Source organism: Amphiura filiformis, chromosome 4, assembly GCF_039555335.1.
Source record: "Amphiura filiformis chromosome 4, Afil_fr2py, whole genome shotgun sequence".
In the NCBI taxonomy this organism is placed as follows: Eukaryota; Metazoa; Echinodermata; class Ophiuroidea; order Amphilepidida; family Amphiuridae; genus Amphiura; species Amphiura filiformis.
The window spans coordinates 76,126,107-76,140,776 of NC_092631.1; the positions used below are offsets into that span (position 1 = coordinate 76,126,107).

The window sequence follows — 14,670 nt, forward strand, 5'->3', positions numbered from 1 at the left end:
TATTTTGTCTTTCGAGCTAACTCGATGAATAATCTTACATGTACCTGGCCTTATCCAGACCTCTTTTATACATATCTCTCTGCTATCAGGACATGTGATCTTCATAGAAGGGTTTTTCCCTTAATGCGGCCAAAGCCTGGTTCCATCATGTCCGGATTAGAGAGATTGGACTGTAATATGTAATAATATCCAAGTCCACGTACACAGGACAAAATCCCTTAACAGAGGTCTGAACAGACCACCATGGTTAACAAAGATTTGTAATAAACTTCATTTTACCTTATTTTTCATATTAACTAATATTTAACATTGTTCACAATTTACGGTTGGTATAGCATTGCTAGTATGCAACATAAGTTGATCTACCCACACTGATAGCATCATAATCTTTACTGGTCTACATACACTTATAAAATACAGTTGTTTGAGGTAATGAATGCCATAAAAATACTTCTTAGTCCTTCCCCCACCCCAAAAATGAGGGTTTGTCTCTCAAATATTTTGCACAATAGCCATGTGCTATGCTTTTTTTTATTGAAATAAGCTATGTGAAAGTCATTTTTTCACTGTATTTTTAGCCTACTTTTCCTTGATTGGCTGCTTATTTTTGCCTAATAACTAAAAAAAAAAGCCTCTAATAAAAAATAAAAAGCCCCAGCATGTAGGGCTATCATGCACTAGAATGGCTTTCACATGCTTCTGTGTGCTGGCTTGAGAGACAACCCTTTTTTTGGCCTTACAGATTTATTGATCAAAATTCCTGTAAACTTGTTTTAATATGTACTGAAGCTTTACAAAGATGTCAAGAGCATTATACATACATCAATATCTATACCCCAGGATCTATACCAAATTTGTTAACTTCAAAATTGCTACATGAATATTTTTGGAGAGTGCACCTAAATATTCTCTTTACTTGAACCATTAGTTTGTCATAATGATGTAACTAAGTATATGAATTGGATGTCATGGAAATCAATTTCAAACTAGTCTGTCTGCAGGTTCTTTAACCAGTCTGGTCTACAAAAGAAATATGTTGGTGATAAAAAAAATTGGAAGGAATCCCATCAGTGATGACAGTTGACCATTAAGCTCTTGTATTTTTAGGCCTATCTTCTGCATTTAAGTAATACTTATGCTGTTAACCTGTCCAGAATGCATAGCAATCAACCAGCTGACTTTTGACCATTTGATCATGAGAAACATCAGCCAAACAGCGCCTAAAATGCATCCATGAGGTAGAAACATTAATTACAGCGGTTATATGTGCATTTTTTTTTTAATTGATTTTAGTAAAACATCATTTCTATATTACTTCATACTTTTGCAATGTAAATATACAAATAAAATAATGGAAGCTCCTGTTTTAAATGTTGGTAGCCCTTTTTCGAAATTGATTATTCAAATTTTGCTGTGTTGGAATCGCCGTCAGCTAAGCCAATAACGTTCTGTGTTTGATATGACATTTGTCAACGTGAGCGAGGGGAACAATACACCCGTTATTTGTCGCAGAATACAGTCAATCTTGACCTTGTCCGGTACCATCTAAATGGTGTCTTTTTAACGGCTACTCATCACCAGCTCATTTCCATCAGAGACCAGACTGATAACTGTTAACATATCATCACCTTCTGATTCAATTTCAAATGGGTTTCACCAAAATGTAATGTTTATGTGTCAATACATTATAGTGATAAGTTGACATCTGCAGACCTTTATTTCTTAGGAGCTCAATCACTCCTCGACTTGGTTCTAACTTTATTTCAGGAGAGTTATTTATTGAGCTCCTTGTTCTCTCTTGTTCCTATGATTTTGATACTGACAATTTCTAATTCAGCATCATCAAAGTGGTTACGTAATTCTCTTGGTTACCAGATCACGCTATTTTGGTATGCCTTCAAGTGCCATATACTTTGTGTGGTGCTTGTTTCGATCACGGTTCATTACTCAAGCATGTGATCCCGTTAACATAGTAACATTACGTTAACTTAAATACTGAATTGAGGTCCTTGTTGAGCTCCTAGACAAGTCCAGAGTGTAAAAAAGAAATCAAATTCTAGATATAAGGTCTTGCATCGGACCCTTATAATTGCTTGCTTAGCATCATATATCATCGCATCATATATCATGTTAACTAGCCATAAAAAATATAATATTCTGTATATGACTATATGATATGAGCCCCTCACCTAAATGTATAGGCCCTATATATTTGTATAAATACGGTAAGTAGCATTTGCTCATCAAATGAATTAATGAACAAATAAACCTGATATATAATGATAATATATTATTATTTTTATGCTACTCAACCACCAGATACATGCAATTAATTTGTTTTATTCCTTAGTTTGTGAACAAAATCTTTTTCCTTTTTTTTCCATCACCAGTGTCTTCCTTCAAGGTAACCATGAACTTTCAGCTACACATAATGAATTATTTTTGCTTCTTTAACAATTATTGCAAACATTCCTCACAAAAATTACTTACTATATTCTTCATGATTTTGTTGTAAATATTGGAGGAGGAAGTGGGAGTTCTTTGGCCTTAACAAACCCAAATATAGGTAACTTACTTTAACTCTGGGCATAATTGAAAATTTGTGGCAAAGAAGGATGTTATCTTATGCCATATCTAGATCATTGAAAACCATTAGAATGTTAACTGAATGCCAAAAAAACCCCAAGAAAGCATCGCAATCAAACAAGAATCGCATTAAAAATTGCAAGTCAGAAAATCAAGCCAATTCTAAATGTCTCAAAATGGAATAATATAAAAGATTATAGGTTAAATAACTGTGTGCAGGTGCAGAACTGTAAACCGAGATATGGGCTATTCCATTTGAAATCAATACACCCCCATGGAAGACATGATCTTAATCTCCCACACAAGGGGTGTAGATTTCAAATGAAATCTCCCATTCAGTTATATTTGAAATTCATACTCCCTTGTGTGGATATTAAGGTGTGGATATGACTCAGGCCAACTCCTGCTACAAGTCAGGCCACTAACCCATAAATACCAAACACAGTTGAAAAAAGCCCACAGAAGTGAGATTTGTTTTGTCTTTTATTGTCATATATTTTTTTTAAAGACAAAATACAACTTTATCTTTGATTTTCCATCCAAAAAAATGAATAGCTGATCCATTATCCAACCAATTACAAAGCACGTAATCATGCGATGTTCAAATATTTATTTTTCATTCATTTATTCGTTATTTATTCAGGAACTATGGTAGTTCTGTGTGTGTAAATTGTTTGTTCGCATAGGATACGCTTGCGCGAAAATCATGCACATTCCATGACTTTTCATGACTTTTTTGTCTATATTTTCTTCACAAGTTTATTATGTTAAGAATATTACTTAGTGGCATAAGTTAAGCAGTTTTTTTTTTAATTTTAAATGTTTGATAAATGAATGTTGGTGGTTTCAATAGGAAAGCTGGAAACAGGGATGCGTTCATGATATTATGTAGCACAAGTAAATTAAGCAGGAGTTACTTTCATTTATATCAAATATGCACTGCTGAATATATTAATTAAGCTATGATTTTTTGCGATATCAAGCTTGATGATTGTTTCTTAGTATGCTATATATATATTTGTCATCAATATTTATATTGTAGTTCATATGAATAAGGGCACTTGTAAAATATAATATTAGTATATCTGTTGCCAAGAATTAAGCAAGCAAATGGTCATTTTAAGCTTTAAACACAAAATTCTCTTAATAAAATTTACACACAAAACACATTTATGTGGTTGAGAGAAAATGCACATACATATATTCAAACACATTAGATTCATATCTCACTGATCTTTTACAATACACTACTTAGTAGGAGCCAACTCATCCTTGTTCAATACTGTGGTTGTATATATGAAATTAACAAATTAGCAAAAATGTCCAATCTTCTAATTTAAATACCCAGGCATTATTATTTCAAATTACCAGTTGTTTCATTAATAGGGGAGTGGGCTTTTTTTTTCCTTTTCTTTTTTATGTCGAGCATATCTAGGCATTAACAGCTGAAACCTTGGAGATAACGCTGACGAAACTTCGGCCACGCACAAGTGACCTGGTGAACGAAGGGGGGGGGGGTCGCCATGGATAGCTGGTCGGGGTATTTTTACAAGACAGGCAAGTGTAGCCGACATTTGGGTATTACCCTGATCGGAACCGCCTGTAAACAAGGTCTTTATCATGGATCATCTGCCCCGCCATTACCCGATGAACCATGTGGAGAGCGGAGGTTTTTTTTTCTTTTTTTCTTTATGCTCCTTTGTTCTTGTATGCACAACTCTTGATGTGATTCTAACTTTTAAATTTATTCCTTTATGACATCAGATTTAACAGATTCCATTGAGCCATCATATTTACAGGTAAAGGCAATAAGTTTGGGTGTATCCATGAAGTAAGATATTCATGAGTTAAGGTCCGTTCATACTATCACCGCATTTGCGATGCTTTACTTTGCGATGTAGTATGAACGGACCTTTAGACTAGTGTAAAGACTCCAATGGTGAATTACGCAGCTTATGGAATAAAGCTGTTACACAGTTTACGGAATAAAGCTGTTTAATTCTTCAACAGAAGATTTCTGTGTTGGGCTAATTCCACAGTTTTCCACAAAGGATATGAAGTTTGATGCGCAATGTGTTGTAACCTTATAAAAGATTGCACTACTCTTGTAGGTAAAACCTATCCTAAGAAATGAACAAACTGAACTCTGACAGGTGCATTATTACAAATTAATTACCCATAATACCAGCACTACACTTAATGTAATCCCATGCAATATAACACAATGCAATCCAGCATTTGAAATAATGATACATATTGGTGTCATACAAATAGATTGTCATTAAAATGATTGATTAAGGTTCATATATTGTAGGCCTTAAAATACTATTTTTCTTATTTCAGGGTGTACTTTTGAACAAATCACCCATGCGATTTAAATTTCAGGGCTAGTTTCAGGATTTCAAAACCCACTATGCCCATTTATTTTGAGCCACAAGCCTCAAAATAGTTTCCTTACAGGGGCTACTTTCTATTTAAAATCATCCTAGTAATTTAATTTTTGAGGACTATTTTGGTACTTTCGGGTGCCCTATCGATTTTAAGCCCTGCTACATTGAATTTAAATAAATAAGATTTCATTTGAAACACAAAGAGTTTTGTCCAAAAGCAAGATCAATTTGATCTCAAATTTTTAAACTGTTACCATTCCAGTCATAAATTTGATTTAATAAGGAGAATAAACACTAATTCCATAACTGGAGCTACACAGCTTGTTCGCTAAAAATGTCTTTATACAAAAAATGCCACTTGTCACCTGTTTGTATAACACAAATCTACTATTACTTCACATGCTGGTTGGGTATAATCAGTGACCACCAAACCAAGATTAGTCAAGGTGCAATGATAGTATTAGTCAACCTTATACAATATCCCTTATTATTATGTTTTGATGAATCCAAGAAAATATTGGATCCAAAAACATAATAATGATAAAAGTGGATGCTCTAAGCCCATTATTTATTTGAGTTTTAAAATATTGTGCTTGACTATGTCTAGCCCAATATTTTTAAAACTCGGTTCTACCAATAAATATGAGCTCAATCGATCCACTTTTATATCAAACTAGTTACTTCTGCATGTTTGGCAGTAGAGCAAAATGGTCTCTAGTTAACAAAATATCATATCCCCCCCAAGTTTTTATATCAGTTTTGGTCATTGCAATATAAAAAAAAACACAATCACAAGTAAGCAACAACTTGTACCATATTAAAACATAATAATAGCAATGCTTTCTAAATATTAACATTGGTATTATTAATTTCTTGGGTGATTTTTCAGGTCAGAATGACCACTAATATGCTCTAACTAAAACCATGACACAAGTAATTACATTGAGACCTCACCTGATTTAATTTGTTCAGCTCTTCTGTTGTCATATCCCTGTCAATTGATGATATGCTCTCTTGACTTGTCCGTCTACTGCTATCGTATGACTGCAACGGATTACCGGCTACACCCGGTCTTGTCTGCCAATACTCTACCTCCTCCGGGTCATAGCCTTCACACACTAACATGTTAAGTCTATCGCCGGCGCTACGTAGCCCCCTCACGGCCTCGCCGTGTCTAGCGCCCAACATGCTTTGTCCATTGACTTCTAATATTCTTTGTCCAACATTAAGTCTGCCGTCTCTCTTGGCTTGGCGCCTGAATCGCTCACTTTTGATATGAATATTCCTTCATCGTTTCTATCTAGTGGATTGCCTGGATGGCCTTTGTTGCCTCCTCGGATACTGATTCCTAATTTCTCACCTGGAGCTTTCATTATTGTGATTTCCTGCAGTAAACAAATTAAAAAATAACAAATTGAACTATAAACATCATCATTTATTTGAAGATTGGATAATATTAGAAATGTTTAATCAAGTCACCCACACTTTCATTATTTAACTGATTTTATACTGATATTGTCTCACTGCAAGATATGCATGCATAAGGCGACGAAAAAACAAGAAACAAAAAAGTTCCATGTTCTACAGGCCCTACCAACCCAGATGTATTTTTGAAGAATTTTAAACAAAATTCTTTAGCTGTATGAAAATTTTTTGGTAAGCAGCTTTTTGATTGAAGAGGATGAATTTTAAACTAGAATAAAAAAAAAAATCCTGACCGCCGACCCTATTTGGCAATCCATCCACATTCTGCCTGTAGAACAGGTTTCTCTTTTCGGTCGTCTAATGCATGTGCATATAACGCTATTCCAAAGTCCACAACTTGTACCAACTAGAAAACAGCAGGATGCTGCCAAAATGTTAGTATGAACATCAATTGTAAAATAAAATATATATTATGAATGACTCGATTTAAAAATCCAGCAAAAACAAATAAGCAAACAATATTATTACAAATAACTCCTTTCATGTACATCACTTTCCTTCTCCCAACAGGATATACAAAAAGGTTTGTTCAGATTTATATCATGCAAGAGTCAGGTTTGATTAATAACAGATGCCAATGCCATCTTAAGCATCCTTTTTATATGGCCACATATTATATCATGGTTGCTTATCCAATCACAGAATGAGGGCAGCAAACACAGTTTAGAGCCTGTAAAGAATTTTGTTTCAGGCTCTTCATTTGTATTACACACAATAGAGGTAGTCATTGTGACGTGAACGCCGCCATCTTGTGGGTACGGAGTGCCTTGTAAGATCACTACGTTGACGCTTGACTGAAGAGGTGTGTCAAGCGCTGCGACTTCCGCCTAATCGGGGGCGTAATGTCTAACATATGACATGCAGAACGGCAGTACCCTCAAGATGGCGGATCCCGCGGAAAAGGCTGACGGCCTCTATTGCAAGCTGCCTGTGGAACAATACTGCAGCATGTTTTACAGGAAATGAACAATGAATAAATGACATATTATGGTTTTGATTACTGTAATGTGAACATCATTCTTGATGTTATGAGTGTCAACCCAAGTGAAATTTTATCTAAAAGAACATTACTTTTTTTTGTAAAGAATCAAATGTGTGTTCTTTCAGTTTGTGAAGAATAAGTTTGTATAAAACAGAACTTTCTCTATTTTGTAAACACTTTTGGCTGATAGATGTGCTCCTCAGGTTTACCCAATCCTATAATAACTTAAAGATGTTTTCATATGATGGCATACATCATTTCGGCAAACTTGTGACTGCTGTCCATGCATCCTTTACCAGTGTATAAGACATGTGTGCAACTACCAATATTTACGAATCATCTGACTATCTCAAACTTGTAACATGTGCTTCCCATAAAAGATGGTTTTCAATTAAATGAAATATCCACAACTACATCCTACTATTCTTTGGTTCACCTCAAGTTCAGTAGTAACATCAATGCCCTGCATGCTTGCCGACAAACCACCCTTACAATCAACTATATGTGTGCGATTTGATACTTCGGCCAGCAGAATACGCATCTACGTCACTACCAAACTTGGGGCGAACCATGTATAGATTGCAGGTTTCACATTTACAAACCTGCCAACACTAGAAAGTCGGAAAGAGGAACATGATGTAATTCTGGGTGTTTTATGAAATCAAAGTTAAACAGGACAGAACCATTCAAACAGTCAGAACAGACATTTTGATCCAGTTTAGTAGTCAATTGTCATCTCCAGTGTGCAAAATACATCATAAGAGAAGAGATTTTTTTTGTAATAAACAACACTTTATTGCTTGCACCATTCAAATTGACAGAAATATAATTTTCAGAAAGAGGAATTGTTCCTCTTTTTCAGTTTTCTGAAGTCATAAATAGGAACAATTCCTCCCTAAATAGGAACAGTTGGCAGGCATGCATTTATAAAGTGAAACTTCTCCATTAGCTAGTGCCTACCTCTACTGATTTTGCTTGTTATTTCATTCAGTAAGTTCTGCCTCAACCCCCATATTTTTGCTTTTGTCATTGGTAACCTAATATTCCCCACAATTATAATCTTATCTCTCTTGTAATGCAATTTAGGTTTAACACCTATCCTTTCCTATTTATTGCAGCTGAACTAAAAACAAAACCAACATTCAGTGCATTTCTAGAAATAGTGGAAAATTGATAAATATCTATTCTAAACAGAAGATATCAGTAGATCAATGAACAAGTGGTTTTAAACACCTCATACAGTCAGCTTAAATGTTTGAATTAAAACCAACATAAAGAAAGACACTGACAAAAAAGCTACTTCAAACAAACGAACACCACTGCCCTTCACCATAGAGCAGACAAGGACAATGTCAACTGCTTGAGGACAACTGTTGAGTGATTTTCAAATCAGTCACTTATAAACTGGACTGGCATTGTAAAGTGCACATGTACACAAGGGAGAAATGTAGTGCCGTTTCTGATAAAAAAATTCTGATTCAGTACATGTTAAGTATGGTTGGACATTCCAGATATGTCCGTTACCATTAGCTTTGCATATTACTATGCTCATAGTCCAGTGTACAAGTGACCGATTTGAATAAAGCACATAACAGGTTTTTGCTACAAGCAGTCGATATGCAAATTCAATGTTGTTCTTAGACATGTTACAAAAGGCCCAACAGAAATTGTGTGCCAAGTTTGTCTAGATAGTAAGAAAAGCTAAGTGAAGACATTCCAAACCTTCCATGGTGATAACAGTTCTTAACAGAACACAAGAGAAACTAATTTGAAAGTAGTTAGTAAAGATAGTAATTGGGTATCTTTATTCATAACTTTTAAGTCAAAAAACAGAAATTATAAGTTGCATACAGAGAACTTTGACTGCCTTCCATGCCCTGATAGGTTATCACATATCCAAGTAAAAATAGATGGTTAGGTAGGTTACTTCAGATGATGGTGTTTTTTTACTTGCAGCTTTGCTGTCTACTTGGGCGTTTTCCCAGTTCATTCCTTAAAACAATCCCTTTAGTATCCATAAATAAGTTCATCAGGATTGTCAATAAATGTAATTCAACAAAGTTCTTACATACAAATCCAATGGAAATATTGGGGAAATGATGTAATCATACCTCCTGTATAAAGTAGGCCAATACACTAAACCAAGAGGAGGGAAATCACTTTCTATCTAACTCATATTTATGGCCAATTACCTAAATCATAAAACAGCTACTGAAGTCGAGTTCCAACAAGAAGCAGAGCAGGAGAATTGGACATTCGATAGACCTTTCAAAATCAACATCAGAAATGGTCGGGGAAAACCAGGCCATGTGCCACAGGTGCAATAAAGCGCAAGTGCAGCGCCCTACAGCTGTGTGATAACCTGGAATATTATTATAGCCTGGGTCATCATAAACAAACGACAGGTGTCTTTGGAAGCCTTCGATTTGAAAAGGTCTATTTGAGAAAGGTCCAAGACATAGCAAAAAACTGTCATTAAGGTACTATGTGTACATCATTTAACCCAATATTTCCGTAGATTTGTATGCAAAAACTTTTGTAAAATATAAACCCATTTAGTATAATCAAAACACTTGTGCATAAAGCTAACCTCTTAAGAAAGAAAAACATTAATTGTCATGCAAAGGTTAACTAACAGGTATTTTTACCATTTCCAGTGTATCATATCCTGTTTGGTCATCTACAGAAGTCTGAAAAAGGCACCAATATTAGTCCACCTTTATTTTGTAGATGCCACTCCATACTCTATTTTCATTTACAAAGTTTCAGTAGGCTATGTATGATATTTAGTACTGGGATGGGACTTAAATCAAGATGATGTTAATAACCGACACATTGAGCCACCATATTCACCCATCTCAATTTGACCACTACTGAATATTAGAGGTATTGATATAATAATCCCAGCCTATAACCTGTCTATTAGGCTATTCCATATAAAATTCACACCCCCTGTGCAAGATTTCAACATCCTCTCAATTCTAGTTGCACCGTATGTTCATTCCGATTTGAACTTTTTTGCTAGTTTTATGATAAATTTGAGTTGAAAATTGTTGAATGAGAAAATTCTGCTTGAAATTTCTAAAAAAATCTTTATAAACTGCTGAATTTGTTAAAACTCCAAAGTCTTCTTCAGTGAGGGCATGGATGGTTTAACCCACTTGCAACTGATATGTAATAGACCCCTTCTGCTTCCAAAATGTGTACACCTTACATATGTAAGCTTTAAAAAGTTTGTTTGCATTTTAGCATTTTGCGTAAATGCATGAAAAAAAAAAGTGCACAATTGTACTTTTGTGTATGCGGTTTGCATTGAGAATGTCGTTCTGGTAGAAAGATGTTGGATATGTGCAGATTCGACAAACAAAGAGTACATGTTAATATGGACAAACATTTTTACCTGTAATCCCCTTGGTGGTGGGTCATGCCTGACTACTAGATGTATTCTTTGTGTATTTTGTAGTAATGCTGTGACAGCCTCTTGATGCTTTGCTTGCCTCATATCAAATCCGTTCACTTCAAGTAGTCTATCTCCTACACACAGGTTGGTCTCTGCCGCTGAACCATTGGGAACAATCTTGCAAGGAAGGAGGAAAATTACATGCACATTTCATTAGGAACAGGGTTTACACTTTTACCAACATTGCACCAATTCCTGTGTGCATAATCATTTAATGTCATCCCCTCCCCCACAGGGAAAAGCATTTGGCCATGAGTTTCAATGGCATCCACCCTTTCCTATTCAAAATCAACATCTATTTGCAATGAAAATTTGTGATTTATAAATAACCCAATTGTAAAAATATCAACCAATTCATTGATACTGCGCTTAAGGAAAAGAGAAATGTACAGTGTGTTTCAATATTTGACTCTATTTTATTGCTTCCCCCAATTTTTATAAAAACAAGAACATCGGACAAATATGTTATAAGCAATATTGGAAGAATTGGGCAATTTACACTTTGAATTATTTTAATGTGTGTTTTGAAAGTTGAGCATATCTACATGTAGCTTATTTTGACGGGGGCACATTCTGCATTGCATTTCAATTCTTCCCAAACTCTGCTACATATTTTTTGCAAGGAGCCTATGTATCAACAAGATCTACATTTTCCTCTGAATAGCATGAATCTGGAATTGTGAAACCGATGAAGGTGGCAGCAGCAGCAGCAACGGCGATGATGGTGCTCAGCTTATGATCATGTCAACACCACATGTGGCTAGCATTCATGATCAGCTGATGTAAACACATGAATGACTTACTTTAGAAATAAATATTCCTGGTTCATCAGCACCAAATGGATGACTTGAGTGGTCTATTCCCCCTACTATACTAAGCCCTAGAGGACCACCTGTTCTCATGAGTTCTACCTCCTCTGTGGCTGGTTCTACTACGTGATTGGGTAAGTCTCCATCTGCTACTCTCCTTGCGTATTCTGGAGGTTCATGTTCTGTAGCAAACAAAACAGCCCAAAACAATCAATTATGTATATCTAATACAGAGATTAAACCAGTGTACTCAATACTTAGATCAGTCCCAAATAGAAGTGATTTATAACATCGCAGATTATTCAATATATTTATATTGGAGATTTATAACATCCATATTATTCAATATACCGTATTTCCTTGAATAGTCGCCCCCCTCAAATAAATGCCCCCACCACTTTTTTCAACCAAGATGTTTCAAAAATACCGATATTTCCATGCTATCTTGTGTAGTAAGCTTTCCAAGTTGCTCACATGGTCGACAATAGCAGCAATAATTGGCGAAAATCTGCATTGGAAACCCGGAAGTGAACCAAAAGTCAGTGTTTCTAGTTCATAGTTCGTCATTTTAGCGTTTAAGCTTACCTAATGATTTTAACGGGAATTGTTGTGCTAAAATGACCTCTAATAAATGCCCCCCGTTTGGAAAATGCAACGCCCCCGGGGACGTTTATTCAAGGAAATACGGTACTTTATTTGGAGATTTGTCTTGAGACATCTCACCAGAAGTATCAAGAATTACGAATTCATATTCTATACATTTGCTTTTTTTAAGCAAAAATAATATAGGATGGGGCAACTTGATGTGGGTCTACTTTTCAGCTTAGCAATAAAAGTCTAACTATTCCTACCTATTAGGAGCTGGACTGCTGATAAAGTATAACAAGGTTTTTGAAGTACTAAAACTTGCTCACACAATGGTACAATACAAAATAACCAATTTAATAAAATAACAGTCCTTTGATGAGATGTAGATACACAAACATTTGATACACAATTCACAACCTAACATGAAATACAAACCAGTATACAATTTGTTTGCTACAAAGCAGGTTTGATAGCACAAGACTGTCACAACTAAAACTTTTAGAAGTGTGAAGTCCGCTGGCCTAAGGGAGACAACTTACTGACAATAGGTTCATGATGCTCTACTTCCATTGATTCCCTGAATACAACCAAATGAATATCTCGGCTACTTGTAAGTAATGCTACAGCTTGATCATGACTTGCACGGCTCAGGTCAACACTATTAATCTGAAAACAAGAACAAACACAAAAATAGTTAGTCTTATATATCTTATATGTGACACGATCTGGTCCATGGGGGCCAAAGGAGGCATTTTTGAAAATTGAGTTACTGTACTTATTACATTATACATACAATAGGCTATCGTTTACTGAAAACACCAAAGGTCTAGCATGCTTGGTTCTAAAGTTACGAAGTTTTTTGATGTCTGTTTTCTTATGTATTTTATTGTTTTTTACTCCATATATTCATCTTTATCTCAGTTTCAAATTTGCCGCCTTTGGCCCCCATGGATCAGATCATGCCACATATATCTTTTTATCTTTCCCAAGAGTGGCTGGCATACTCAAATATTGAGGAAAAAACAACATGTGTACTCAGCCTGGATTGGAAACGCAGACTATTGGATCTTTAAACCAGCACTATGTAAACATTCAATATGGTGACTGTCATTACTATCGGGAGATCATGGTACTGATCAGGGAAAAAGGCAAATTATGACCACTAATTGGCCCTAAAAGCAAGGAATTGAAGAAAATATCAGTAAAAGATGGGGGTGGTTTGGGTCTTTGCATTTTGCATTTTCTGTGTTTCCTACTCTAATGCTATGATTTTTCCCCGTTTTCTGCATACTTTTGGAATACCCTTTCCTCTAAGGTTGCATGAATTTAGGGCCAATGTAAGAATTATGATCAAGACATTGAGGTTGCGGCAGTATTATTCTCAATAGTTTTCTGGTAATGAAGTAGGATTCTAGTCATCTGCAAACATAGTTGAGCAACCCTACAACTTAATTTTTAACTGTACTTTTTTAAAATACATGAAAAAACTTACTTCTAGAACTTTATCTCCTACTTGTAAAACCCCCGTCCTGTCGGCTGCTCCACCTTCTGATATTCTTGAAATAAAGATTGCCTGGAAAAACAGAAGCAAAACCATCAGTTAGGCCTACATAAGAGAACTGATTTGGATAGTTTGCAATAACAGTCTAAAAGCATATTCACACACCACAATATCTGTCAGTATATTGCCAAAATTTGTCAGTGCCAAAGCATGGCAAAATGGCTTATCAGGTCACAGTGACCAAATCGCAATAGCAAAAATTTTTAGGGTTCCAAAAACGGCACCAATACTGAATATTTGGGCTCTTTTACGCAAATTAAGAACGTAAATCACCCAACTGAGAGCAGTAAAGCACTTGACTTCCAGTACTTAATGGGAAGTTACTGACTGATCAATATGTTGTTACAATTTAGAGCTTCAAAGACCTTTATACATGTAGATTGTAGGACAATATATCAAATTACTGCCGCTGCCTAACACTTGCAAAAGTAGCCCAATTTTAGGCAAGTAGCCGGTTTTTTGAGTAGCTCAATACTACTTACATCATCTGCTCCTTTGTACGGTGTTGAGCCTTTACCGCCTGCTATGCTAAACCCCAAGCCATTAGAATCTTTTGTTAATTTCAATGTAATTTTCTGTAATAATGAAAACCATTCAGAAAAATTAGTAACATTAATAAATGAACATTTTCTAAGCACCTGTAACATAATGTTACCCTCAAGTAAAGATGCAGTATCTACTAATGTTGAGATTTTTGATTTTACAATGAGCAAAACAGACTTTGTAGAAAAAATGAAGTAAAAATGTATTATCTGCCAAAACATCAAAGTTCAGCCAGTTGAAAAAATTACCAATGCTAGTAGCATCAG

At 35.3% G+C, this 14,670-nt stretch overlaps 1 protein-coding gene across 1 annotated transcript in view; it reads right to left on the reverse strand.

Annotated features, from left to right (window-relative positions):
- Positions 1–14,670, reverse strand: part of LOC140151417 (uncharacterized) — a 215,047-nt gene that overhangs the window by 55,174 nt on the left and 145,203 nt on the right. The window contains 7 exon segments of the mRNA XM_072173749.1: positions 5,931–6,224; positions 6,227–6,361; positions 10,844–11,020; positions 11,707–11,894; positions 12,840–12,966; positions 13,793–13,873; positions 14,344–14,436. Coding sequence (XP_072029850.1) covers positions 5,931–6,224; positions 6,227–6,361; positions 10,844–11,020; positions 11,707–11,894; positions 12,840–12,966; positions 13,793–13,873; positions 14,344–14,436 — 1,095 coding nt within the window.